This window comes from Portunus trituberculatus, chromosome 19 (assembly GCF_017591435.1).
Source record: "Portunus trituberculatus isolate SZX2019 chromosome 19, ASM1759143v1, whole genome shotgun sequence".
Classification (NCBI taxonomy): domain Eukaryota; kingdom Metazoa; phylum Arthropoda; class Malacostraca; order Decapoda; family Portunidae; genus Portunus; species Portunus trituberculatus.
The window spans coordinates 8,681,042-8,705,000 of NC_059273.1; the positions used below are offsets into that span (position 1 = coordinate 8,681,042).

Sequence of the window (23,959 nt, forward strand, 5' to 3'; positions counted from 1 at the left end):
AATGATGTCAGTTCTTGTTTTCAGTACTAACATATTTTGGAATAAGTTAGAAGAGAAATCATGTACAGGGAACCTATGAGTGTGCCAGTAGACATGCAGGTAAAGCTGCTAACACAAATTTTGGAAACCATATCACATCGGACAGATTTTGAGAACATTAGTCATATCTGATGTAAAAGCCTACACTGCAAAGTATCTAAATCTTTTATAAGTAATAGATGAATGTAGTATTTACCTTGATGAGAATAATGAATTTCCAATGGGATGAAGGAAATATTTTACTGCTCTTTTCTGCATGTATATCTCTGGAAGTACCTTGAAATGATGGCACATTACACACATTTACTAGTATACACAAAACTGCATTAGAAAAATATTTGTCCCTTCTATAATATTTCCTAAATGAAGAATTTAAACACTAGTGGAGTGTGGTGGTTCCTTCTCTCATGAAATCTACTGCCAGTGATATCAGCAGAAAATTTATATTACACACCATTATAAATTTTAACATCTCATTTGAATTATATATAATATGTATATATGTCAGACAAAGTTATGTCAAAATATCTTACTGTGGTGGCACATTTCATGTAGTGCACATTATAGTAATTATCTATTGATTTAAAGATTAACATATCAGATTGTTTGCTATAATGAAACACTGATATGTAATCAATACATCATAAAAAATCATCAAAAAGTCTCGATGGGTTATCTTCATTCTGTAATACAAGCAGTTAATTTCTATAATTATATTTCAATGTGTTTTCTGTTGGGGAATGTTCTAATGTAAAGTTCATTAGAAAGGCAACTTTCACTGTCTACACACCAGTATCTGTACCTACGGTGAAACCTCAAAGACCTGAATTATGAGATCAAAATCTAATGAAAATGCAATCTATGGAGTTATAAAACTGACTTCCTTCCCTCACACTTACACACTTAACTCAACTGTGCTCCTTCAGGCTCTTGGCTTTTGCATTTCAGTGATGTTCATTGTACACAAAGTGCTGACATATATCCCTTAAGAGGAAGCACTTTGATATGCAATCTTCAGTTTAGCAACTCAGCTGGCATTTTTCTTCTCACACATTCATTACACAAGACTAGAGCGAGTGATTCTTGTTCACAGCATGAAATGGCAAACGATGACCAATTAATTCTTCTACCAATACTTATTCTCAGAGTACCTGGAGTTTCACTTCAGCATGTCAGTAACAGATTTCCTGATTCATATAGTTATGTACTGCTATATATCCTTGATTTATCCCCATGCACCTTTCACTGGCATTTTAATTATTATTATTTTTTTTTTATATAGCAACCAGGTGTGCTGTTCGATTTGTCATGAGGCCCTAATGGCTCTCTAACTGGACCCTTTAGTGACACATTCAGCTATTAGTCCCAAGAAGCTATGTCTGGAGAGTGAGAAACCTGACAAGCCTCAGGAATTTAATGATTGACTGGTCAAGAAATTCTGTATCAAGTGCACAAACGATTCTGAAATTAAGAATGATGGATATTGATTTAAACTATCCTTCTCATATTCTGTAGATCTTTGAGGTTCTACTGTTTATCTGGAAACTAAAGAATGTAACTGGAAGTGAGTTACAAATGTATGCTATCACACTAATAATTCATAATCAACTGAAACTATATGTCATCTTATAAAAATACTTGCACACTTCTTTGGTGGTAAGCTAAACATAAAACACCAACCTGAAAACAAAAACTAAGTACCATTCCAATTTATAATTACAATCACTTTTCTAACACTTTAATTGAAAAGACTGAACTTTTAGACAGCCATGTCCAGTACAGATACAGCAACTGAAGACTCCTGAGACAAACCACCTGTACAATACATAATGTACCTCTCACAAGCATGTATAAAATATATCCTCCAGAGTTGAGAAGCTACATAGTAAACATCTCTACTGTTTCTGTCTGTGAGGGGTCACTTGGGTCTGTAAAGAGAGATAATGGCTCAGCTTTCACGATGGATCCCTTTCCTCCCAAACTGTCCGAGTTGAATCCATCACTCCCAAGGTGGGAATGCTCAGCAGCAAACTGTGCGTATTCATCGTCTAAGTCTTCGTCTCCTAAGTTAACCTCTTGGAGGCTGGATGGTCCCTCAGAGGGCGAGGATATTGCAGTCCCGTTAGTGGTGATGGTGTTAGTGATGTCATTGTTGGCAGAATCTTGGTTTGAGGAGTTGGCAGTGCTGCTATTAGTGTTGTCGTCCATTACCACAGGGATGGCATAATAAACACCAGTGGTGGCAGAGTCTTCACCTGCCACTAGGATGGTGGTGCTTCCTGGCACGTTGCCTTCCAGCTGGTCCATTTGTTCTGCAACCTGATGCAACAAGTGATTGATGTAACTAGTGTTGCTCAAACAACTCAATATAGTTTTTCCTAACATTCAAAGTTAAACCATAAATTGACAAAACTGTGAACAATGAACAGCTTTTCCTTACTTACAAAGTTAAACCATAAATTGACAAAACTGTGAACAATGAACAGTTAATTTAATACAGAGTCATGCTTTCCTCTAAGTACAGAATACTCACTGTAAAAGGAATCCTGAAAGTTTTATGAAGTCAGAAGAAAACATGTATTCTAAGACCATTTTTCAACCTTAAAAGAACAAAACATAAAAAATAAGCTAAACTTTTACCTTGAAGGCTGACTCAACAATGTTGAGCTCCTCTTGGTCCCTACGCTTGGGCACATCATCAGGCTCCACCTTGACTGTCATGGCCTCAAAAGGTGCACTCGTCTCACTGTTGACTACTCGTGCCGTGGCTGATATGGACTTGCGCACCTGCCTCAGTCTGGCTGCACCTCGCCGGGTAAAGCTTTTCCCTGGGGTGACAGTGGTGCGAGTGGTGGGCGGGGACACCACCTCTGACACATTGACTTTATGGTAGTTGAGGGAGGGGTCAACTTCCTTCACAACGGGTGGTGGCAATTCTGGTATTTTTCCCTCCTTCCTAAGTTTGGCCACTCTTGACTTGTACTGACTATTTGTTAGTCCATGTACCATATTATAATGTTCCCTGAGACCCGCCCTGCCGTCTAGCATTGCATTGCATATACGGCATGGAGTGTTCTGGATCTCTTGAATGTTGTGCATTGTTCGTAAGTGTGTTCGGAGGTGCACTTTCTGCACAAATCCTTTACTACAAAATTCACATTTAAATGGTCGTTCACCCGTGTGAACCCTGACGTGCATTTCAAGTTGTCCTTGACTGGGAAAGTTTTTGCCACAAATGTAACATGTAAGTCCACCATCTTCCTCATGCATCCTCACCATGTGAGATTTCAAGGAGTCCGTTCTAGTGAACACCTGTTGGGAGATAATAGATCTTTTAATTTGAGGAAACACTTGTCAGTTTTGCCATGTTACACAATGCTGATGACAACTCATATCAAACTTGCTTCTTGCTGCTAATGAGTTCCAACATTTACAGGGCAAGTTCTTACCTTTTGACACACCGGACAAGTGAGATTAATTGACTGCTCATGAGCGTTTACAAGATGTTGATGTAAGACGTGGCGCTGAGGAAACGTTTCATCACAGTAAGGACAAGGAATCTCCCTGACCTCTAAGTGTGCTTTCATGTGAACACGAAGAGTTGTAACAGATCTGTAAACCCAGATTTCCAATTAGTATTTGCTTTGTAAGAGTGTAAAGCAAAGGAAGTAATTTGCTTATTTTTAGAAATACAGGCAACCCCCCCTTAACGAAGGGGTTACGTTCCCCCAAAAAAACTTTAAGCGAAATTTTGTTAAGCGAACCGATTATAACAAGTTTAACCTTTGACTTGAACTTTCATTGAGAGTAAACAAAGCGAGAGTGAATCATAGTACAGTGAAAGGCTTAATGAAAGTAAAAATTATGAAGTTAAACATTTAGGCAGTTTAATTTAAGTCATTATAATGTACACTAATGTACTTTATAATGTTGATAATCTTAAATTTATGAAGGGAGGGAGAGTGGAGCAGGAAAGACACTAACTGGCAACCTATGGAATGTAAACAAAGGGCGCATCATTGTATCACATACAAAACTTGTGTACCACATTTCCACAAGACTTTCCATTTTATCCATTGTAAAGTCACAAGTTCAGGTGGTTCTTTTAGCTTGCAAGGAAGATATGATCTCACCAGCCTTCTTAATAGAGTCTGCTGACTTGAAAATAGTAAAGACAGTAGATGGAGTCAAGATGATGCTGAGCAATGCTATTAGCTTTCTGGCCTCTCTCGTGTCTGTGAATAATATCCAGCTTCACTTTGAGAGTAAGAGACTTCCTGGTCTTCTTAGCAACGCTAGGCGACATTGCAGGGCGTTTTGGTGGTAAGTTGAGCGAGGGAAGACAAACTGCTGGGGACACTGCTATTGTTTTGAACTGAGGGAGTGAGTGGTGTGCGTGTTGTCCACGAGAGGCGCTGGTGTATTCAAAAGCCTGTCGGCTTGCGTGATACAGCAGTGCTTTCAAACTTGGAAAAAATTACCTGGATAAAACTTCGTTAGAGCGAATTTGGTGTTCATTGAATGAGCAGATGGTAGTAAAATGAAACCTTTGTTGTAGCGAAACTTTGTTGTGTGAACCTTCGTTAAGCAGGGGTTGCCTGTGTTATCTATTACAATTGTCATATTATAACACTGACCTGAACTCTTTGCCACATTCCTGGCATGGAATACCCCGCTCCTCTGAAAAGACTCTTGGCTGTGACCGTCTGCCTGGCTTTCTCTGGCTGGTGCTGTCCTTCTTGATGGGAGGAAACTCCATCACCTGTTTCAGATTAAAGGAAGGTGAGACACTTAAGCAGTGCTGTCACCTGATCAACATTGTTAATTGTTGGTTACTTATCCTGAATTAAACTTAGCACATTTTTATACAAGAATACTATTATTATATTTCTTGTCTTGTCTTGACTGACAGAAACATCACCAAAACAAGTAAGTGACAAAATTTTATTTACCATGTCTCCTTTTGTTTACGTTTGTCATATAATGTATAAATTATTCACACCTCCTATGTATCTTGTGGTCAATTAAAATTTCATTTCCCTTCACTATATTCAATCATTATAACATCTTTGTTTTGAAAGGCACGTTCAATGTTTACCAAGGTTAGTCTCAATCACAAGCCAGTTTAACATTAAAAGTCTTTAAAATTCTCTTCCCTATATATATATATATATATATATATATATATATATATATATATATATATATATATATATATATATATATATATATATAACTAGGAGCAAAGGATTTTGAATACAGCAGTGGCTACTCACATCCTCCCCCTCCTCCTCCTCCTCCTCCTCCTCCGTAAGCTATATAGGAAGAATATAGAAAGAATTATGTACAAAACATGAAAAGAAAACTAAAAAGAACTTAAAGAAAATTATTCTCACTTTGCTTACTGAAATATGGCTTGGATGAATGCTATAGGTTTATCATCTTTGACAAACATCTGACTGACCTATCACATTGTACGTTAAAACAATTATGAGTGCCCTTAAGTACACCACTCTGGCAGGTACATGAACAACTTACCTCAATGGTCTCTCCTAACATGTCATCTTCATCGTCCAGTTCCTCCTCATCTTTGAAGCTTTCTTTTCGCCGGCCATTGTTGACCTAAAAATTAATCAATGTTATAAAAGTAACCATAGTACAGAACATCATCAGGATATTTCACAAAAAAAGTATATATATATATATATATATATATATATATATATATATATATATATATATATATATATATATATATATAGTGGTACATCAACATATGAATTTAATTCGTTCTGTGATGATCGTTGCATATAAAAAAATTGTATATCAAATACATTTTTCCCATAGAAATGAATGGAAATAGAATTGATTCGGTCTTGTGATACGAATTTACTCCCCCCAAAAAATTAACATGCTTTAAATACCAACCAAATATAAATTTAATATAAGATAAATACGATGTTTATTGTATGCACAATATAAATGTACTATATTGCCCAAAATAACAACTTAACCAGCAAAACTCAGGACACGTTGATAGACGTTCATCACACAAGGCTCGGGGTACGTCGATAGACGTTTAGGCTTTTTTACGGCTATATTTTGGCTATTTTCTTCCTTTTTCTTTGCTTGTGAGCTGGCAACACTCATCAAGAGTAAACATATGTTCTACATCACTGTGTCACCAACGATGGATGGTGGGAGCGACAGTGATTTCATGGTGTCTGATTCTGCCACCTCTCCCGCGCGCCTTACTTCTATACCTCGGGTCTCTCACTATGTTGCAGGGAGACAACTTTTGAATGAGAGTGGTATCATAACGAGAGAGAGAGAGAGAGAGAGAGAGAGAGAGAGAGAGAGAGAGAGAGAGAGAGAGAGAGAGAGAGAGAGAGAGAATACGAGGGGCCCATTTTCTATCACTCTAGACAAGGCCGCTGAACCCGATCGGACACAAGGCCACATACACCGATGATAGTACCTCATTCAACCAGTGATATTTTGGTAACCATGACATCTAAAGACTTCTGTTTTTTTGCATTGCAAAGAGGAAGAGTTGCTTGTTGGCAGAACACCATTTGTACTCACTCGTTTATTGAATTTCTAAGTGTAATCAGTATGTGAATACAGGCTATTTTGTGTTTCTCACCAAACTTTTACTTTTGGTTCACAAAACTTAAGAAAAAATACACACTGCTGAGGAGCACAGACACACATGCACAAAGGATGAACAACGATACATAACATGGGCTGAATGTTCGGGTGGACACGGGTAGCCGAGCGATCGCTGTGCCACCTACCGATGGCTATTTGTATCTTAAAAATACCTTCGTATTTCAAGGCGTAAACTATATGAAATTTTTCATCGTGTATCAAAAAAATTGTATGTTGGGGTGTTCGTATCTCGAAGTAATATATATATATATATATATATATATATATATATATATATATATATATATATATATATATATATATATATATACAGTAAAGTCCCGGATTACGTCGGTCTCGAGTTACGTCAAACTCGTAGTTACGTCAGTCCACTATAAGGCAATTTAAGATTAAAAAATTGAAAATTTATAAATCGTAAAGTGCGGATTTATTGTTATTGTTGGTGGTTGCCCGCCACACCGCCCGCCTCACGCTTGAATACAATAACACCCTGCCTCAGTTCCACCACACCATCGCCCCTGGCAATAGTGTTATCCTACTTCTGCGTTTACTGACTCAAGTTCTTAGTATCTTGCTCAATGGCACCAAAGAGAAAACTTCTTAGTGACAGCAGTGATGCTAAGAAAAGGAAAACCATTACGCTACAAGAAAAAGAGGACATAATTAAAAGACATGAGAAGGAGGCAGCAGCTGTGTGTGAGGGAGGAAGAAGAAAATGGGAAGCCCGTTACCATGACAACGGGAGGTTGACGACCTTGAGGGCTCGCACCCATCACAACAATAACAACTCCGGAGCCTTCGCCTGGGCCACACGACACTCGCAGCTGACTTGCACCGTCTGCGCCTGTCTGCTGATCCCTATTGCCCTTTCCTATTGCATTTCCTGCCCGCTGCCCACGCTTCTACTCCCACCGCACTGCACTCGCTCCCAGCTGTCCGCCCTGTGGGCGTCACAACATTCGACCTGCCCACCCTCCTGGCGGCCTCAGGCGTCCACCCTCTCGGCAACCTGCAGTCCTTCGCATTCGTGGCCCTAATCAACAACAAAAACAAGCTTGTGTTTCATATTCCTACATAGTTGTAAATAATATAACAATATAACCTTTAACTTACCTGAATGACCATAAACAATGATTGGTTGAAAACTCGATAATATGCTTTGAAATGTACGGAAACTCGAGTTACGTACAAAATCGACTTACGTCATGTTTCAGGAACGTACTCTGACGTAAACCGAGACCTTACTGTATATATATATATATATATATATATATATATATATATATATATATATATATATATATATATATATATATATATATATATATACCATAGTCAGATTTCTTTAGTTTATTCCTTTACATACAATTTAATTATTTAATTTTAATCCCTCCCAGCCATTTGTCTTCCAGGTATTCATATCTAAGTTTTATTACCAAATTCAGCCTCAATACTGTGAAGCACAAGACAGCAACTGATGAAGTGCTTTCAGTGATATATATTTCAGGGAACAAATTAAGCATCAAGACAAAACCTTCCCCAGTGGTACACACCTCACAGGAGCCATTGGTACCACTGTCCTCGTCTTCCTGCACTTCTTCGTACACCACCTCCTGTACAATGAGCTTCTTTCTGCAATATGTAAACCATGAAGTGTGTGTCACACAAAGTGGAGATTGTGAGATCAATATTCCTTTCCCTTATTATAAAAGGGTGTGTGCTCTATACTTTTATTTGCAGACACTGTAAATGATAAGTGTTTACTGAAAGCTCAAACCTCACTCAGTCTGAAATTCAGCTTTCATCATTATGAGAGAGAGAGAGAGAGAGAGAGAGAGAGAGAGAGAGAGAGAGAGAGAGAGAGAGAGAGAGAGAGAGAGAGAACAAATTACACAGGCAGACCTTATTTTAACATTTTTCCTTGGTCTGCCAACAGAGGAGGTGGCAGAGGATGAGGAGCTTGTGGTGGCTGAGGGACAAATAAAACCCTCTGGCTCTGGGGTCATGATACATGGCCCAAAGGAGGACTTCTTGGTGGGTGGTGGCACCATCATTAGGTCGTCTCCCATCAGCTGCAGCTCTGGGTCATCCAGACCATCCCCATCATCTGACAAGGTGGGCCGCTTGCTTTGTGGCCGAACCCGACCACGACTCTGAAAATACTGCCTGGGAAGAGGAAGGAGGAAACAGTGTAAGTGAACTTATACTTGTGCTTCAATTTTACACAAACTATGACTATATTGGCAACACTGGTCTATACCAGAAATGGAGATTGGTGTGGTCAAACATATGTCATATTTGTACTGTTTCTCTACCATCACCTGAGAGTGGTACTATGCTGGGGGCCTGCTTAGCAGGTGTAGTACTGATTTATGTGCAGCATTACCACTGATTTGTGTGAGTGACAAGTGGCAGTAAGCTTTTAGCTTAACTGCAGACATGCTCAATTGTAGAAAGCATTCTGAGCAGTCTAATTAGTGGAATAATTTTGTTTGGGAGTTCTTGAAGTTATTTTCTAGCAACATGAATCGTCTGGTCAGTACAATGACAATATATTATGGTCATGGTTAGGGGTTGATGATAATGAAACAAGACAGGGAGGAAGATGGTAACACAAGAATAATGTATGACTGATCATTTTTTTTTTACATAAGAGGAGAAACTGGCCAAGGGCAACAAAAAATTATATAAAAAGCCCACTTATTTGCCAGTTCCCTAGCAGGTCAAAGGTTCAGCTAAAATAAAAGGACACATTTCTTGAATCCTCTCTCTTAAAAGTCAAGTTGTAGGAAGATGGAAATACAGAAGCAGGTGGGGAGTTCCAGAGATTACAATGAAAAGCTCCCTGCAACATAACACAAGATTATCAGCCAACATGGCAGCAAGTTAACATACTAAGCCTAGCACTTTCTTCATTAGAAAACCTTTTTCATACAGGACCAGTTAGTTTAGAAGGTCTCACCTGATGCGCTCTGCTTTCTTGACAGGGGACGGGCAGAATATGTCGGCTGGCTCAGACTTGATGTATATGGTGCGATCAATTGGCTCCTCCTTGATCTGCACCAGCGGTGCTGCTGGCTGGATGTGACTATTCCCCCGTCCCCTCGCACTGCTAGTACGCCCACCTGGCTTACCACGGCCTTTCCTTCTTGATGGGAGTTCTTTGTGCATTTCTGGAAGAGGGTGGTATATCAATGAAACAAGGATGCAATGATAAACCTTGCTTCACACTGACAAATATGAATTGCATCATTACAGTGACAAGCTCTGTGTAACTCTTCACCTGGCATGTTCTGGTGTTGCTGCATGTGTTCATTGAGAAGGGACACCTTATTGAACTCCCTCTCACACATAAAACAAACAAAGATGCTTCCGTCCTCCATCTCGTCTGCTTCCATAATAATCTCCGTCTTCTTTTTGTCCATGAGTTCAGGGCTGGAGGAAGAGATCCCTGCAGGGTCTGCTTGCCTCACACTGCCTCTAGGGCATACCACCTTGTCTTACTCTCTGGAAAAAAAAAAAAAAAAAAAAAATTTCCAATTATATAGATTAAATAACACCTATATAATAGCAATCAAGAAATGGATCAGTATGATAAACTATTCATTAAGATAATCTATTAAAGATAACAAAAGATAACAAAACCAGAAAATAACATTTTGTACAATGCAAAAGCAATAATGCAAGCAAAAGTGCATTGTACAGTTCTCTACCACAAATATTCCTAAGAGTCAATACACAAGAGTGCATCCCCATCCTGACAGTTTGAAAAATTATGTTTTACTGCTTTGTAAGATGCTCACTGAAGATTCATCAAAGCATTGGAAAGATATATTTAGCAAATATATACTTTTAGTAATCAGAAAGTGTTTACTACAGGCAATTTCATGAAAGCACACCACAAAGGCTTGGTGTACAGACTAAGAATTTGAAGACACTGGGGAGGAAGGAGAGCTGACAGAGAAGAAAGAAGTGACCAAGAAATAAAGGAACGAGATAAGAAGGATGAATCATCCGCCATTTACTGACAGTGATAAGTGTGGTTCATGACAACACATAGTGCCTCATCCTTCCAATGCTTCTTATTGAGTGAGTGAGGTGTGAGGTGGCTGCCCAGCACCGCCACAGCAGCAGTATCCCGGCACAGTGTTCCCTGGGCAGCACTCGGGCCAGAGCAACACTGTGCCAGGCGGCTACTGGGGTCTCTGCCCCTAGTGGCGTGGTGGTGGTGGAGGCCAGGGTCATGAGGGAGGAAGGAGAGGTGTGTGGTGGGGAAATGAGGCAGAATAGCGAGCCACTGGTCGATGAAGTCCGTCAACAAACCTAGCGGCTGTCCTCTCCCCGCTCCTGCTGACCTCTTGACCCTCATCTGACCCGCTGCTCCTCTCCCCGCGGCCCCCACCACTCACATGGGGGAGGTCAGAGCAGCGCCAGATTGGGGAGGCGGGCAACAGGGGCTAATCTCTCCTAAACAGGCACGGTGATGCTGTAAAAACGTCTTGTAAACAACCACAACACTCTCAGACTGGCTCGATGGTTCTCCCAGGGGTTGCAATTGCTCTCCAACACCCTTCTATCTAACACCACCTGCCCCTGGGACTCTTAGCTATATATGTGGGAGGATTTTTTCAGCAGTCTCGCCGCCATTCATGGGCCATTCTTTATAATATTTAAGACGTCCCTTTTCATTTGTTCCGTTTTCTCTCCCAATTTTTGTAATAAGATTTCAGCTCACTGCCTTGTTTTCTTGGCCGCTAGAGGCGATGAATATAAAGTTGGATCAAAACATTAAAATAAACGTGATCTGGAGGTAACAGGAATAAAGACAACATGCATAATAGACAGTTTTGGGCAAATTGTTGTCTCCTGCTTTACTTTTCTTTTTCAGTGTCAAGCAAGAGAGTGGCGGTGATGGTCAGGCGGACACACTCTGGTCACTTCGGGTAAATTAAACTGGTTTATCGCTTAATGATAGACTGTATGGCATGTCTTATCTAGAACATATTATAGCTTTGTGTTACCTTGAATCATTACCAGGAATGTAAAGTCAGTAATAATGTTAATGTAGCTTAGTGGAATCTTTACAATTTATGGACGCGTGGAAATACTCGTAATGTGTTCAGGTATATATTTAAAGCTTCACAGGTTAAGATATTCTCTCTGCTAGTACTTTCCTTAACTTGTGTTGCCTGTGTTGAAGGCTGACAAGCTATAAAGACTGTTATTCTGTAGGACACTGATAGAAACCACTGCTGAAGCCTTGGAGCACATTTGATTGTTTTAAGTCTCATAGGTAAGGCTTCCCTGCTTAACTCCTCTCGTAGGCACTCGTGGAGAATATGGGTCCCTTGCCATTTTTACCCTCAGTGCATGGTTTAATCAGTGACAAGTTTGAATAGCGGGGCTTATGGGTGGGGTAAGGTAGAATATGGTCAAATGTCATGTATCACTAGAGTTATCGTTGCTGCTGTTTTTATGATGAACGCTATTTTTTATGCTAAGGAATAAATCTTCAGAAATCGGGGGTTAGAATTTCCCAAATTTGGTAATCTGTATCTCCTTAGGGACACTAGCGTAACTTAGCATTACCTAACCTAACCTAATCAATCATTAGTTAACCTTACCAAACAATATGTAATGTAGCATTACCTAACCTAATCTTACCTAATCTGGCATTACCTAACCTACCATAATCTAGCATTATCTGATCTAATCTAATTTGGCACAGTCCTAATATAATGGTCCCTTCCCCTCTCCTCATTTCCTGGCTTCCCCTTCGCAGCTCTTTCACTCAACTGACATGATGTGGGAATGAAAAAATGATAACCAAAACTAACCTAACCTTAACTTTAACCTAACTTAACCCCTACTGTAATCTAACCTAACCTAACCTAGCTAATGTAACCTAACCACAGCTAATGTAACCTAACCACGCTATTGGTCAGAAGGGTTCTGAGGAAGACATATCAGTGGTGCGTGTCACCTCACCTAGGTTATGTTAGCTTGATTAGGTTAGCATGGGTTAAAGTTAGTGTTGGGTGAGTTTGGTTATTGATTTTTCATTCCCATGTCATGTCAGCTGAGTGAAACATCTGTGAAGGGGAAGCCAGGAAACGAGGAGAGTGGAAGAGACCATTATATTAGGACAATGCCTCTAATCTAGCATCACCTAACCTAACCTAACCTAAGCTCAGTTTGATAGGGTTAGGTTAGGTAATGCTAGGTTAGATAGTGTCCTAGCCATTAGAAAATAATTGGTCACCTGCCAAAAGTTTGCCAATTGACACTGCTATTGAAGTTTATATTTTCACTAATAAGATGGAGGGAACATGGTGTCTTTCTAGAGTGTCATGATGTCCTTGTGTAACTTCACCCTGCCTTCAATTTATATCCTGGTAACAAGTGTTTGAACTTTATCTCAGCCATTAAAAGCAGGTATTCATTTATTTATTTATTTTGAAAAATTAAAAAATTTAATCAGTTATCAGAATTTTTTAATCCCTCATTATCGGAATTGGCATTGGCATCGGCATCAGCCACAAAAAATCCATGTATCGGTTAGGCCTTAGTAAACAGAGTGGCATACCTCGTCTTAATATTGACCAAACATTTTGGATGACACAACAGGAGCCAGTGAGGAGTGTGGAGCACTGTAGCAGAAGGAAACAAGAGTCTGTGAAGTGTGTATATTTTTGCTGTATAAAGACTGCTACTGACCATCATGATCTTACAACACCTCAACAGCCTCACCACCAAACATATAATCCTGGCCAGTTCGTCACCCAGAAGAAAGGAAATCTTGCAGAAAATAGTAGGTGGTTCGAAAAAAATGTATGGAGTTTATTTTTACCTCCTTCAGTACTTAGATGCATTTTTAATTTGAGTTTCTGGTATGATTAGATGGTTTTACTTATATTAGGAAGGGTCTGTGGAGGTCAGAAGATTAATAGCCAGAGTCTTAACCATTTGAATTCTCCACATAAGTTTCTGAAGCTGTATAAACTCACCAAATAGTAAGCAGAATGAATATGAAAACATGTCATGGTAGTGAAGGAGTTAGATGGATAGATGTTATGAAATTTGTCCAGTATAGCTTTACTTGATCTTGCAGGATATTTGCAATATACTTGAGAGGTAATGATACTCAGTTTCAGGTAATTACACAGTTTAGAAATTAGTTTTGGGCAAACCATTCCCACTAATTAAAGTAACTAACTTAATGATGCATTTCATTTCTTAAGTGTTTGACCATATGGTGAGATTGGTGGTGAATGTAGTACCATGTTTTCTTGTAGATTTTTTAAGGCTTTTCATCCATCTTCCCTTGATAATCTCACTATCCTTTCAGTTCATTCTTCTTTTTATTAAACATACCACAAGTATTGTAGTACATGTCAAACTTATTTTCCAGGGGTTGAAATTCACTGTTGTGCCTTCAGAGTTTGAGGAGACGCTTGACCCAAAGAGCTACAGTCATCCAAGCCAGTTTGTGATTGCCACAGCTCGGGGCAAGGCAGAGGAGGTGGGTCTGGTGCTAATTTACCCTTATCCGTGCCTGCTAATCCTGTTAATACTGGAGCTTAGTCTTAGAAAGCAAATTTTGATAAAGATATGGAATAACTTAAGATTTGTTTATGTCTAGTTTTCCACTCATTGTTAGGATATGGAGTGTATAAATATCAGGAGTTAAGGAATCACAGGGGTATAATAGTAGATGTTTTACAGATAGTACAGTTGCGGCCTGTAAACTCCTTGCCAATCTTAGCCCATATATTTTCCAGTAGCGATACCTGGCACATCCGCACCAGGTGAAGGCTTCTGGTTCCCTTGGATTGGTTAAACTCCCTCAAAAACTAAGCTTAAAGCTCCACCCACTTGACCCTCCCCTCCTGGTCCATGCCCTGTCCCTCCCTGTGACCTCAGAATGTGTGTGTGTGTGTGTATGTGTGTGTGTGTGTGTGTGTGTGTGTTGTGTGTGATTTCATTTTCATTTCATTTTCTCCATTCACATAGCAAATGAAGAATAGCAATCTCTCTGATCTTCCATTTCCTCCTCCTCCTCTTCCTCCATTCTCATCCTTCATATATATATATATATATATATATATATATATATATATATATATATATATATATATATATATATATATATAAAGAGAGAGAGAGAGAGAGAGAGATTTAATATTTCATTTTCATCATTGAAGTTTCTCTATTGAAATCAATAAAATTATATTGTATAGTAGAGTTTTCAAATGTGATAGGCATAAAGGTGGCGATGGTGGTGGTGGTAGCAGTAGTAGTGATGGAAGCAGAAAGGATTAACCAAATATTTCACACCTTTTGCGACTTTGAGCCTTCCGCCTCTTGATCTAAGGAAGAAGCTCATCAGCTCATCACCTCATTGGATTAAAATTCTCTCTCTCTCTCTCTCTCTCTCTCTCTCTCTCTCTCTCTCTCTCTCTCTCTCTCTCTCTCTCTCTCTCTCTCTCTCTCTCTCTCTCTCTCTCTCCTTTTGCATATTTTTTGCTATTTTCTCTTGAAACTACGTATTATAAATAAAGTAATAAGTGATGATGATAATAATAATAGTAATAATAATAATAATAATAATAATAATAATAATAATAATAATAATAATAATATAATAACTGATAGTAATGATAGTGAAAGGCATGAAATAAATATACTATATGATTAATAATTTTCATATTCAATATTCAATCCAGCCTCCCTGGTGAGTAATTATGCTTGGTAGAGAGGTCACTAAGCGTTCAGTTAAAATCAGGTCTTCCCTGTGACCTCTACCACTCCTCTTCCTCCTCTCCTCCTCCTCCTCCTCCTCCTCCTCCTCCCTCCTCCTCCACCACTACCACCACCCTCTTCATCCTCTCTCTCTCTCTCTCTCTCTCTCTCTCTCTCTCTCTCTCTCTCTCTCTCTCTCTCTCTCTCTCTGTACCTGTTTTTAGTTTGTTTTATTAATTGAAAAGTGTTCTCTTATTGAGTGTGATCAAAGCCCTAGTTATATCTTTGTTGCAGGTTGCCCAGAGATTGAGTGTGCCTGGGTCATGTCGCCCACACATTGTCATTGGAGCAGATACCTGTATTAGTCTTGAGGGGCAAGTGTTCGGGAAACCCAAAGATGTAGATGATGCCATAAGGATGCTTGGCAAGTGAGTAAAGTTTCCTGTATTCAGAGGTGATATATGTAGTTGTGCATGTTGAAGTGTCCAAGATTGATTGGATGAAATGTATTGTTTAAAATGAATGTTGTCAAATCTTTATATATCTCAGCTTTAGTGATCCACCATGAAACATTTTTGATGGTACTTATTATTGAATGAATCCTCCATCATCAAGGTGAGGTATGGAATAATTCATAGCTAATGTTGCCATGTTACCTTGCCCAAGGTTCAGCGGCCGGGGCCATGAGGTGCTGACTGGGGTGTGTGTACTGGTGGGACGTAGTAGTGGTGATGGCTGGAGGGAGATTTCCTTTAGTGAAAGTACTGAGGTCCAGTTTGCTGAGCTACCACCAGATCTCATAAAGACTTATGTGGATACTGGAGAGCCTATGTAAGTATGCAAAAAGAAAGAGAGAGAGAGAGAGAGAGAGAGAGAGAGAGAGAGAGAGAGAGAGAGAGAGAGAGAGAGAGAGAGAGAGAGAGAGAGACCATTGTCAACTAACACAGGCACAAGATATAAACCTAAAGATCATAGTGAAATACGATGGTGGGATAACTCTGATTCAGAAAGCAAAGCAAGCTTATCTGGGATAGAAGGTAACATTCTACATGTCTACAGTTTAGTAAAGGACTAATAAAGGCCTAGTACAATGGTCATTTGCTGGCCTAGCATTGCTGTGGTCAGCAGATCGAGTCTTGCTCTGGCTCATGAGATTAAGTTGTTTACTAAACCTCTACTACTGTGGTTGGAGTGCCACAATGGGGGAGTTGGGTTCACCTGGCTGATATTCTGGAGAGCCTCAGATATGATGGATACTGGAACTTAAACCAGCAAACTTTAACTTTTAAAATTGACTCTCTTGAAATTAGAAACTTCCATAGCTGAACTGCATAGGTAATTGAGAGGCTGTCATGTAGCTTGGTGGCATTTCAGGGACAAGGCTGGTGGGTATGGCATCCAGGGTCTTGGAGGCACCCTGGTGGAGGGCATCAGGGGAGACTACTACAATGTAATGGGATTCCCATTGCACCGGTTCTGTCAGCAACTTTCTCTAGTTCTAGCCAAGGAGGGACTGGTGTCTTAGCCTAGTAAGTGAATAGTCTGAGTGGCTTGTTCCTATGTGTGCTGTTGCTTGTGTTATAACAGTGGAGTTGTTATCATGGGGTTCAGCATCTTATCTATAAAAGGAGGAGGGTCATTGTTGAGTGCAGTATATCTGTCCAATTCAAATGTAAAACTTAATTTGACTAGGTTTACATTCCCCATGATCTCAGAATAGTTAAATATGGTTTGTTATATTTCAGAAATTTGGTCATGGAAATTTAACATTTACTAATAATGAAGTTTGTTATATTTCAGAAATTTGTCATGGAAATTTGACATTTAAAGGTTTCAAAAATTTTAATTAGTCAAATATATATGAAATATATATGAAATGGCATGATGTAACGTACAATTTATATTAATTTATTATAATTTGTATTTATTATCTATGAATTGATATGGCCTTGTATCTCTATATTTAAGGTGGCACAAGCATGTGTGAGTGAAAAACCTTCAGATCATTGTTATTTATTCATTGGTTTCAATCACAGAACTGTGTTTGTATTTCATTTAATTGGTTGTGAGACAAATTAAACCAACATAATTAGTAATAACTAAGTATCATACAGTCAGGACTAGCTGAGTTTGAGCACATGCATACACATACATTATACCTCAAGAAACTATAATGATTGTATTAAAGTGTGGAGCATATGTGCTTGAGTATCTAAGATTGAGTACTATATTCCATTCTGATACACAAACTGGGAAGGGTGAGTGGCAGGCACAGAGGTATTTATCAGAAGCATGGAAATGATGGGCAAACATGACCAAGCAGCTGCCTGTGAGAGCACTTGAGTGAAACACTACCAAAATTTTTTTTTGTTGGATCCATATGGTAATCAGTCTCACATTTTAAGTGCTCAGTGTATATTGTCATCATGTCCAGTCATCCTAAAACTAATACAAATTAACCATTTACTGTCTAATGATTGACCTTAACTGCCTGACCAAACATCTCTTAAGCAGCTTTTCTTGCTAACATATCCTCTGAGTAAGGTACAGGAAGGAAACAGAAGACTCAGACCCTGCAGGATGGGTTTCCATGTTTCAAAGATATTTCACATAAATTACAATTTCTGTAAGTTAGCTTATGTTGGTTTTTACTGTGTATTAATAAGAGCTTGTTCTCTGAGTTTCACAAAATTTATACCAAAATGTGATGAATGCATGTGCATGCACAAAGACGCACTCACACTGGCAAGAGAAAAAAAAGTGCAGGCTAATCAGTATGCCAAGATGAAGGTAATATGTCTTGATGCTATTCACTTTCTCCTCTTTTGTTGAGAGAGAAACAGGTCATCAACAATCAAACAATGAGCTGCTCATAATTCAATTAAAAAACAGCCATCAGTTTTTATTGTGTACATCAAACAGCAGCCACATAGGCAATGAAGGTAATGAAGAAAGTGGCAATGAAGGCAAGAACAGCAACACGATCCACAGCAGCAGCAACCAGAAGCCATTCATAGTGGTGTGAGGCAGGACGTGTTTCCTCAAGTACTTCTCCATCTTCAGATGCACCCCCGCTCATTCCCACCTGCACGCACCATACAACAATAGTTACCACATTGAATTATCTGTAAACTGGAAGGAATTTGTAAAACCTCCATCAAACAACATGCAAGTCTTGTTGCTACTGCAGTGTGCCCATTTTTACCTTGTCAGTGTACTGCCTGAGGAAGAGTACAGTGCCAAGAGGGCCAGTGAGGAGGGTCTTCAGAGCAACCGGTGGTGCAAAGGAGATGGTAGGTTGGCGGGTGTCAGTAAGGCGGAGCAGTGTGGCACTAACTCCCACACTCACCACTATCACAGCCAGTGTCTGCCCAAAGAACTTCACTGTTCCAAGATAATTATTTTCATTAGGGCACACACAGTGAATTATGACTGTTTTTGTTTATAGGTGATGGTGATGATAGCTTGTATTGAAAGAGAGAGTTGCCAGTAATTGACAATGGACGACAGTGGTGATGTTAGGTGTCAGTGGTGATATATAGTAATGTTAAAGTAAAAGCTAACTTAGTCTACCATTATAACTTACATCTCCAAGTCTAAATTTGCACAATTTCCTGTAAGTGAATTGTTTAATTAGAATTTTTTCCAGATTAGGCTTCCCAAAATTGGCTGATACATGCCTATAAACATGTTTCATAAGGATTTTAAGCCTTATGAAATGCATATTTCTTCCACACTCTCTCTCTCTCTCTCTCTCTCTCTCTCTCTCTCTCTCTCTCTCTCTCTCTGCAGTGGCAGGTTGATTCCCTTCTCCCCTCCTCCTTCACCTTTTATGACAGACATACACAACCTGTATAACTCTCAGCAATAAGTTGATGCGATAATAGGGGTGCATCAGCACCCACTGCACCAACTTGACATAGAAATGAGCAGTATTAGTCTAGAAAACCAGGAATTATTTTCCATGTGCAATTTTTTTATACATATTTTTTTTTTATTGAGCCCTTAATAGATTGCACCCTGGGTGGTCACCCACATTGCCCATAGAAAAACTGGCTTTGCCTGGTCCTGAAGGTGAAGCTGTTCCATGTGCTACTAGGGAAAGGAAGACAAAGAGGACATGGTCAGTGTACCCCACGAGAAAATCTAGTCCCTTTACAACCCTGTCCATCAACTGCTGGAAAGACTGAGCCATGTTACAAAGTTCTAAGCTCATGAAGAGGTATTCAAATGACCCAAAGGGCACAAGCATCACATGTATATGCAACTTTTCTTTGGCCTCTAATTATGTATAGGTATTTGAAGACTGATGCCAAGGAGTTTTACTGGATATAGATTAATATGGAATGTATCTGGGGGGAGTCACTTACCTACAATAGGAATGGAGTCAGAGAGAGTTGGGACAACAGAAACCAGGTAGACAAGGTGCATGAGCGTCAGAAGGAGACTCACACAACCCACCATCAGGCGGCGAGGTTCCCTCATTGGCAAGACGAACTGCAGCAACGTCAGCGCTGAGATCACTGGAGAATGTAGGGAGGAATGTAGGGCAATGTGTGTATGTGTGTGTGTGTGTGTGAGAGAGAGAGAGAGAGAGAGCGAGAGCATCACTTGTCTCTCCCTCTCGTCACAATCGTCTCACTCATTTCTCTCCCTCTCATCTCACTCATCTTTCTCCCTTGTCTCACTTGTTTCTCCCCCTTTTCCCTCTCTCTCGTCTCAATCATTTCTCTCCCCCTCTTGTCTTTCATTTCTCTCCCTCCCCTCTCGTCTCACTTGTTTTTTCTCCCCCTCTCTTGTCTCACTCATCTCCCTCTTGTCTTACTTGTCTCCCTCTCCCTCTCATCTCACTCGTCTATCCCTGTCTTGTCTCACTCGTCACTCCCTCTTGTCTCACTTGTCTTCCTTTCCTTCTCTTGTCTCATTCGTCTCTTCCTTTCCCTCTCGTCTCATCCTTTCCCCCTCTTGTCTCATTCGTCTCTTCCTTTCCCTCTTGTCTCATTCGTCTTTTCCTTTCCCTCCTTGTCTCACTCATTTCCCTTTCCTTCCCTTGTCTCACTCATCTCCCTTTCCCTCTTGTCTCACTCATCTCTCCTTTCCCTCTCTTGTCTCACTCGTCTCTCCCTCTCCCTCTTGTCTCACCTGTTTCTCCCTCTCCCTCTCTTGCCTTTTCACTTGTCTCTCCTTCTCTTGTCTCACTCATCTCCCCTCCCCCCCTCTCTCTCTCGTCTCACTTATCTTTCTCTCTCTTGTCTCACTCGTCTCCCCCCCTCTCTTGTCTCACTCATCTCCCCCCGTCTTGTCTCACAATCGTCTCACCCTCTCTTGTCTCTCCCCCTCTTTTGCCACTCCTCACCCTCTTGTCTCACTCGTCTCCCCCTCATCTTATTCATATATCTCTCTCTCTCTCTCTCTCTCTCTCTCTCTCATACATACCAATGGCTGGGAAAACAACTGTATAGGTGAAAATGGGGGACACCCTTGAGAAGTTCACAATCATTTGTAACATGACATAACGCAGGTTAACGTTTGGGTATTCTCTGGCTATTATGTTTAGCTGGCCCCCCAGGAACTGCCACGAATGTGTGTATTTCATGAACCAACCGGGAATCACCTGCAAAATGAATTAGTTTACAGTAAAGTATATACACCAAATATGACATTACAAGTTACTCATTTTTTGTCTCCATATCCTGTCTTGGCTGTATTCTCAACATCCACAAAATTATATATAACTTCATCAGCTTCATCAAATCCACATACGTGTGATCTGTTCTTATAGAGCTGAATATCAATGTGGTAGCCATGCCTGGTCCAAGAGCCAAGATACAAGGCACAAGCTTGAGAGTCGTAAGGCCAGTAGGTCACATCCAAAGGACATTCGGAACGAAAAGTGGCTGGCGGTACCCACACCACGGTTCCATCAGAATCAATGATCACGTCAGTGTTTCCATATGGGTCGACCTTCGTCACATCAGCACTATAGTGATCAAGAAATGGTCAGTAATGTTAGCAGAACCAAAGGTAAATGTTAAAAGACTAGAGAAATGTTAGCATAATTAATTGGATCAAAGGCTGAAGGTGATTATTGGATTGCCCAGCAGGTACACAGTAGACAAGCAAACAGGCAAGTACATATTACACAAGTTGATTATTTGTTTACTTTGAGTTTGCTTTATTCATCGGAATTCATCTATTGGTCTCAACTTGACAAGACATTTCCCAGTGGAAAGTACAAGAGTTCATACTTCAGTGACTAATCTTATACAGTGTGTGTGTGTGACAAACTTGTTATAGAGGACGATGCCTGGCTGCCACACTTCATGGTCCCCGAATTGCACAGTTTTCATTCCGCCATAGTCCTTATGGTCCCACGTGAGGCGAGGATCTGTCCAAGTCTGTTGATTATCACCATCATTGCGATCATGTATATAGCAGAACCTATTATACTAAGGCGCGTTATCTACGCGACCTACGATCTCTTTATTACAAAAATCTTCCCCAATTATAAAATAAATGTAACTTGGGGGAATACAAATGGCACAAATTTTATTCAGTATGAAGAAAAAAAAAAAAAAAAAAAAAAAAAGGATCCGCTCAAATGTTTCCGGTGTCACACGCCAAAGTGTGGCCCGTTACAGTGTTTAGTTGCGCATGCGCGGCCCGGGAGCGAACGACAGACACTATAATTATGTCATGCCTATAGCTATGACAATGTGACAAGTGATATTGTGTGAATTTAAACAATTCGAGTTTTTTTTTTTTTAATATTACAGTAGCCATTGGCTTTCAGCATGTATCGATGGAAAGACTAGTACTATTCTACTATGGTAGAAAAAGAATCAAAGCAGAAATATCACATTTGTTTGATATGGGTGGCCTAAAATATGCTGTGACTGAAAACAGTGTTGATATAGCTCATTTTTCAATGATACACTAAACATGGGCCTTGAAATGTATGTAATACCTTCTCCATAATCCCGTTGGATGTTTCCATGCCACACTTTGTCCCAGCAGGCCGCGGCGTCGTCTGCTCCCGGATCGCGCATGCGCAGAAGACGCATCTAAACACTTGTCACAGCCACACTATATCACGGGACACCGGTATGAATTACATTTTCACTCAAATAAATTCTCACTTAGGTCAGTGTCAATAATAAAAGTGAATAAAAAACATAATTACGGGTCAGATATGATAAAATATGCATTCAAACTCCTTGGATAATACCTAGCGCCATACTGGAGTTTTAATTTTAACTAACGCTAATCAACAAAGGATTCAAGCTACATTATTAAAACATGGTAGAATACGCTAGCGTTCCATTTATATAGGAGAATCGATACCACAGGTGCCATAGTGAGGTAAGCGCTTAATAATACATTAATCATTAATAATACATTAATCAGAAAAGCTTACCACGACACCCCTCCACCGGCCGTTACTATACATTCTTACCAACAAGACCCAGGCGTTGATATGGACAACTTGCTTATCTTCTTCGATCCAGGTGCCCTGAACTTGCACACCCATCCGCACGGTGGTTGTACCATTGCTTTCACGCTGTGGCAACGTGGTCTTGTCATAGCCTTCCAATAGCTTCTTCTTGAGGCGTTCCTCCGGCGTGGGATTCTGTTGCCCGTCTGCGAGTTAATCGTAATTTTGATTCAAGCTTACAATGAAATTTTTCTTTCCTGCTGCATGCGCTCTAGTTCCAGGCTATTTGTAAGGTTAAGGGCGTCTTAATTGCCTTTCAAAGACTAATACATCGTTGAAATACAGAAGCTGTTTAGGCCGGTGTAACTCGTATGTTAATCACTGATGTAAAAGGCAATTACTTATCAAGGGTATCACATAAACAGGACTGAAAACTAAGTTATCCTTGAATGTTATTTCACTTATTTGAAATTAGAGAAGAAAATCACCACAAATCTGCTTTCTTCAATATAGATAGCTACCTGCAAGAACTTGCTGGAGCGCCGCTGCCGTTACCATCAGCACCAGGAACCGTTGTGCAACCATCGCTGCCACACGTCACCTGCAGGGAACCACAGTACGATTCCCTGCGTGTTAAATGGATCTGTGCGTGAGTGGGTACTGAGACCTGGCTGGGGACCGCGGTAACAACCGGCAGGCAGCGGACACCATCACGGCTCAGGTGTCGGGGGCGGCTCGACCAGGCACCGCCTCATGCCTGCCCCATCCTCCCCCACCCCCTTTCTCTATAGCCCTCTCAATTATCATTGATGAGTTCCGACAGCTTTTTTCTCCTACAGTGCCACATCAGCCTCAATCACAGCGATAAACTTAACTTCAGTTCCGTATTTTGTAGCCTGTAAAGTCAATCTCAGAGAATGAAAAGTCGTAATCTTTTGAAAGCAGGTTTGATCGAGCATTCCTGTTGACCGTAAAATCATTTCAAACTTGTCTTAACTGGATGTGTCAACATTGTGAAGAGAAAGGAAGGGGCGGGGGATAGACAGGCTATGCGGATACATGTATGGGGGT

At 40.2% G+C, this 23,959-nt stretch overlaps 4 protein-coding genes across 8 annotated transcripts in view; 1 reads left to right on the forward strand and 3 right to left on the reverse strand.

Annotated features, from left to right (window-relative positions):
* Positions 1 to 11,226, reverse strand: LOC123506018 (PR domain zinc finger protein 5-like). Of its 2 annotated transcripts, none has more exons than XM_045257837.1 (10): positions 11,035 to 11,226; positions 9,995 to 10,218; positions 9,674 to 9,884; positions 8,614 to 8,877; positions 8,265 to 8,343; positions 5,578 to 5,661; positions 4,677 to 4,801; positions 3,489 to 3,651; positions 2,680 to 3,351; positions 1 to 2,358 (listed from the first exon to the last, which is right to left on the reverse strand). In XM_045257837.1, exons 2-10 carry the CDS (start codon positions 10,134 to 10,136, stop codon positions 1,918 to 1,920), a joined length of 2,181 nt encoding a protein of 726 aa, XP_045113772.1. In that variant the 5' UTR covers positions 10,137 to 10,218; positions 11,035 to 11,226; the 3' UTR covers positions 1 to 1,917. The 2 variants fall into 2 exon arrangements, with proteins under 2 accessions (XP_045113772.1, XP_045113773.1); XM_045257838.1 differs by lacking the exon at positions 11,035 to 11,226 and adding an exon at positions 10,741 to 10,881.
* LOC123506021 (probable bifunctional dTTP/UTP pyrophosphatase/methyltransferase protein) lies at positions 8,764 to 17,917 on the forward strand. 4 transcript variants are annotated; one of them, XM_045257844.1, is made up of 8 exons: positions 8,764 to 8,902; positions 11,600 to 11,654; positions 13,339 to 13,522; positions 14,123 to 14,233; positions 15,748 to 15,881; positions 16,120 to 16,284; positions 16,828 to 16,982; positions 17,254 to 17,917. In XM_045257844.1, the coding sequence occupies exons 3-7, from the start codon at positions 13,433 to 13,435 to the stop codon at positions 16,976 to 16,978; spliced, it is 651 nt and encodes a 216-aa protein (XP_045113779.1). In that variant the 5' UTR covers positions 8,764 to 8,902; positions 11,600 to 11,654; positions 13,339 to 13,432; the 3' UTR covers positions 16,979 to 16,982; positions 17,254 to 17,917. The 4 variants fall into 4 exon arrangements, with proteins under 4 accessions (XP_045113779.1, XP_045113775.1, XP_045113780.1 ...); XM_045257840.1 differs by having other exon boundaries at positions 16,828 to 17,917; XM_045257845.1 differs by lacking the exon at positions 16,828 to 16,982.
* Positions 17,455 to 23,617, reverse strand: LOC123506020 (neuronal acetylcholine receptor subunit alpha-7-like). Its single transcript, XM_045257839.1, has 8 exons — positions 23,410 to 23,617; positions 22,910 to 23,094; positions 21,742 to 21,851; positions 21,217 to 21,433; positions 20,890 to 21,067; positions 19,824 to 19,976; positions 18,659 to 18,837; positions 17,455 to 18,538 (listed from the first exon to the last, which is right to left on the reverse strand). The coding sequence occupies exons 1-8, from the start codon at positions 23,471 to 23,473 to the stop codon at positions 18,368 to 18,370; spliced, it is 1,257 nt and encodes a 418-aa protein (XP_045113774.1). The 5' UTR covers positions 23,474 to 23,617; the 3' UTR covers positions 17,455 to 18,367.
* The window catches only part of LOC123506152 (probable enoyl-CoA hydratase), an 18,076-nt gene continuing 17,722 nt past the window's right edge, over positions 23,606 to 23,959 (reverse strand). Inside the window, exon 8 of the mRNA XM_045258067.1 lies at positions 23,606 to 23,721. Within this exon, the coding sequence (XP_045114002.1) occupies positions 23,606 to 23,721 (116 nt within the window). The remainder of the gene's footprint in view (positions 23,722 to 23,959) is intronic.

Excerpts from the sequence above, each read along its gene's own strand:
- LOC123506018 (XM_045257837.1), bottom strand. The coding sequence starts at position 10,136 with ATGGACAAAAAGAAGACGGAGATTATTATGGAAGCAGACGAGATGGAG. Across the intron at positions 9,885-9,994 it reads GCAACACCAGAACATGCCAG|AAATGCACAAAGAACTCCCA; the intron begins GTGAAGAGTTAC and ends ACCCTCTTCCAG. Across the intron at positions 5,662-8,264 it reads GTACCAATGGCTCCTGTGAG|GTCAACAATGGCCGGCGAAA; the intron begins GTGTGTACCACT and ends ATTAATTTTTAG.
- LOC123506021 (XM_045257840.1), top strand. The coding sequence starts at position 13,433 with ATGATCTTACAACACCTCAACAGCCTCACCACCAAACATATAATCCTG. Across the intron at positions 13,523-14,122 it reads AGGAAATCTTGCAGAAAATA|GGGTTGAAATTCACTGTTGT; the intron begins GTAGGTGGTTCG and ends CTTATTTTCCAG. Across the intron at positions 16,285-16,827 it reads GTGGATACTGGAGAGCCTAT|GGACAAGGCTGGTGGGTATG; the intron begins GTAAGTATGCAA and ends GTGGCATTTCAG.
- LOC123506020 (XM_045257839.1), bottom strand. The coding sequence starts at position 23,473 with ATGGTTGCACAACGGTTCCTGGTGCTGATGGTAACGGCAGCGGCGCTC. Across the intron at positions 21,852-22,909 it reads TCAACGCCTGGGTCTTGTTG|ACTTGGACAGATCCTCGCCT; the intron begins GTAAGAATGTAT and ends GATAATCAACAG. Across the intron at positions 21,434-21,741 it reads GGCATCGTCCTCTATAACAA|TGCTGATGTGACGAAGGTCG; the intron begins GTTTGTCACACA and ends TGATCACTATAG.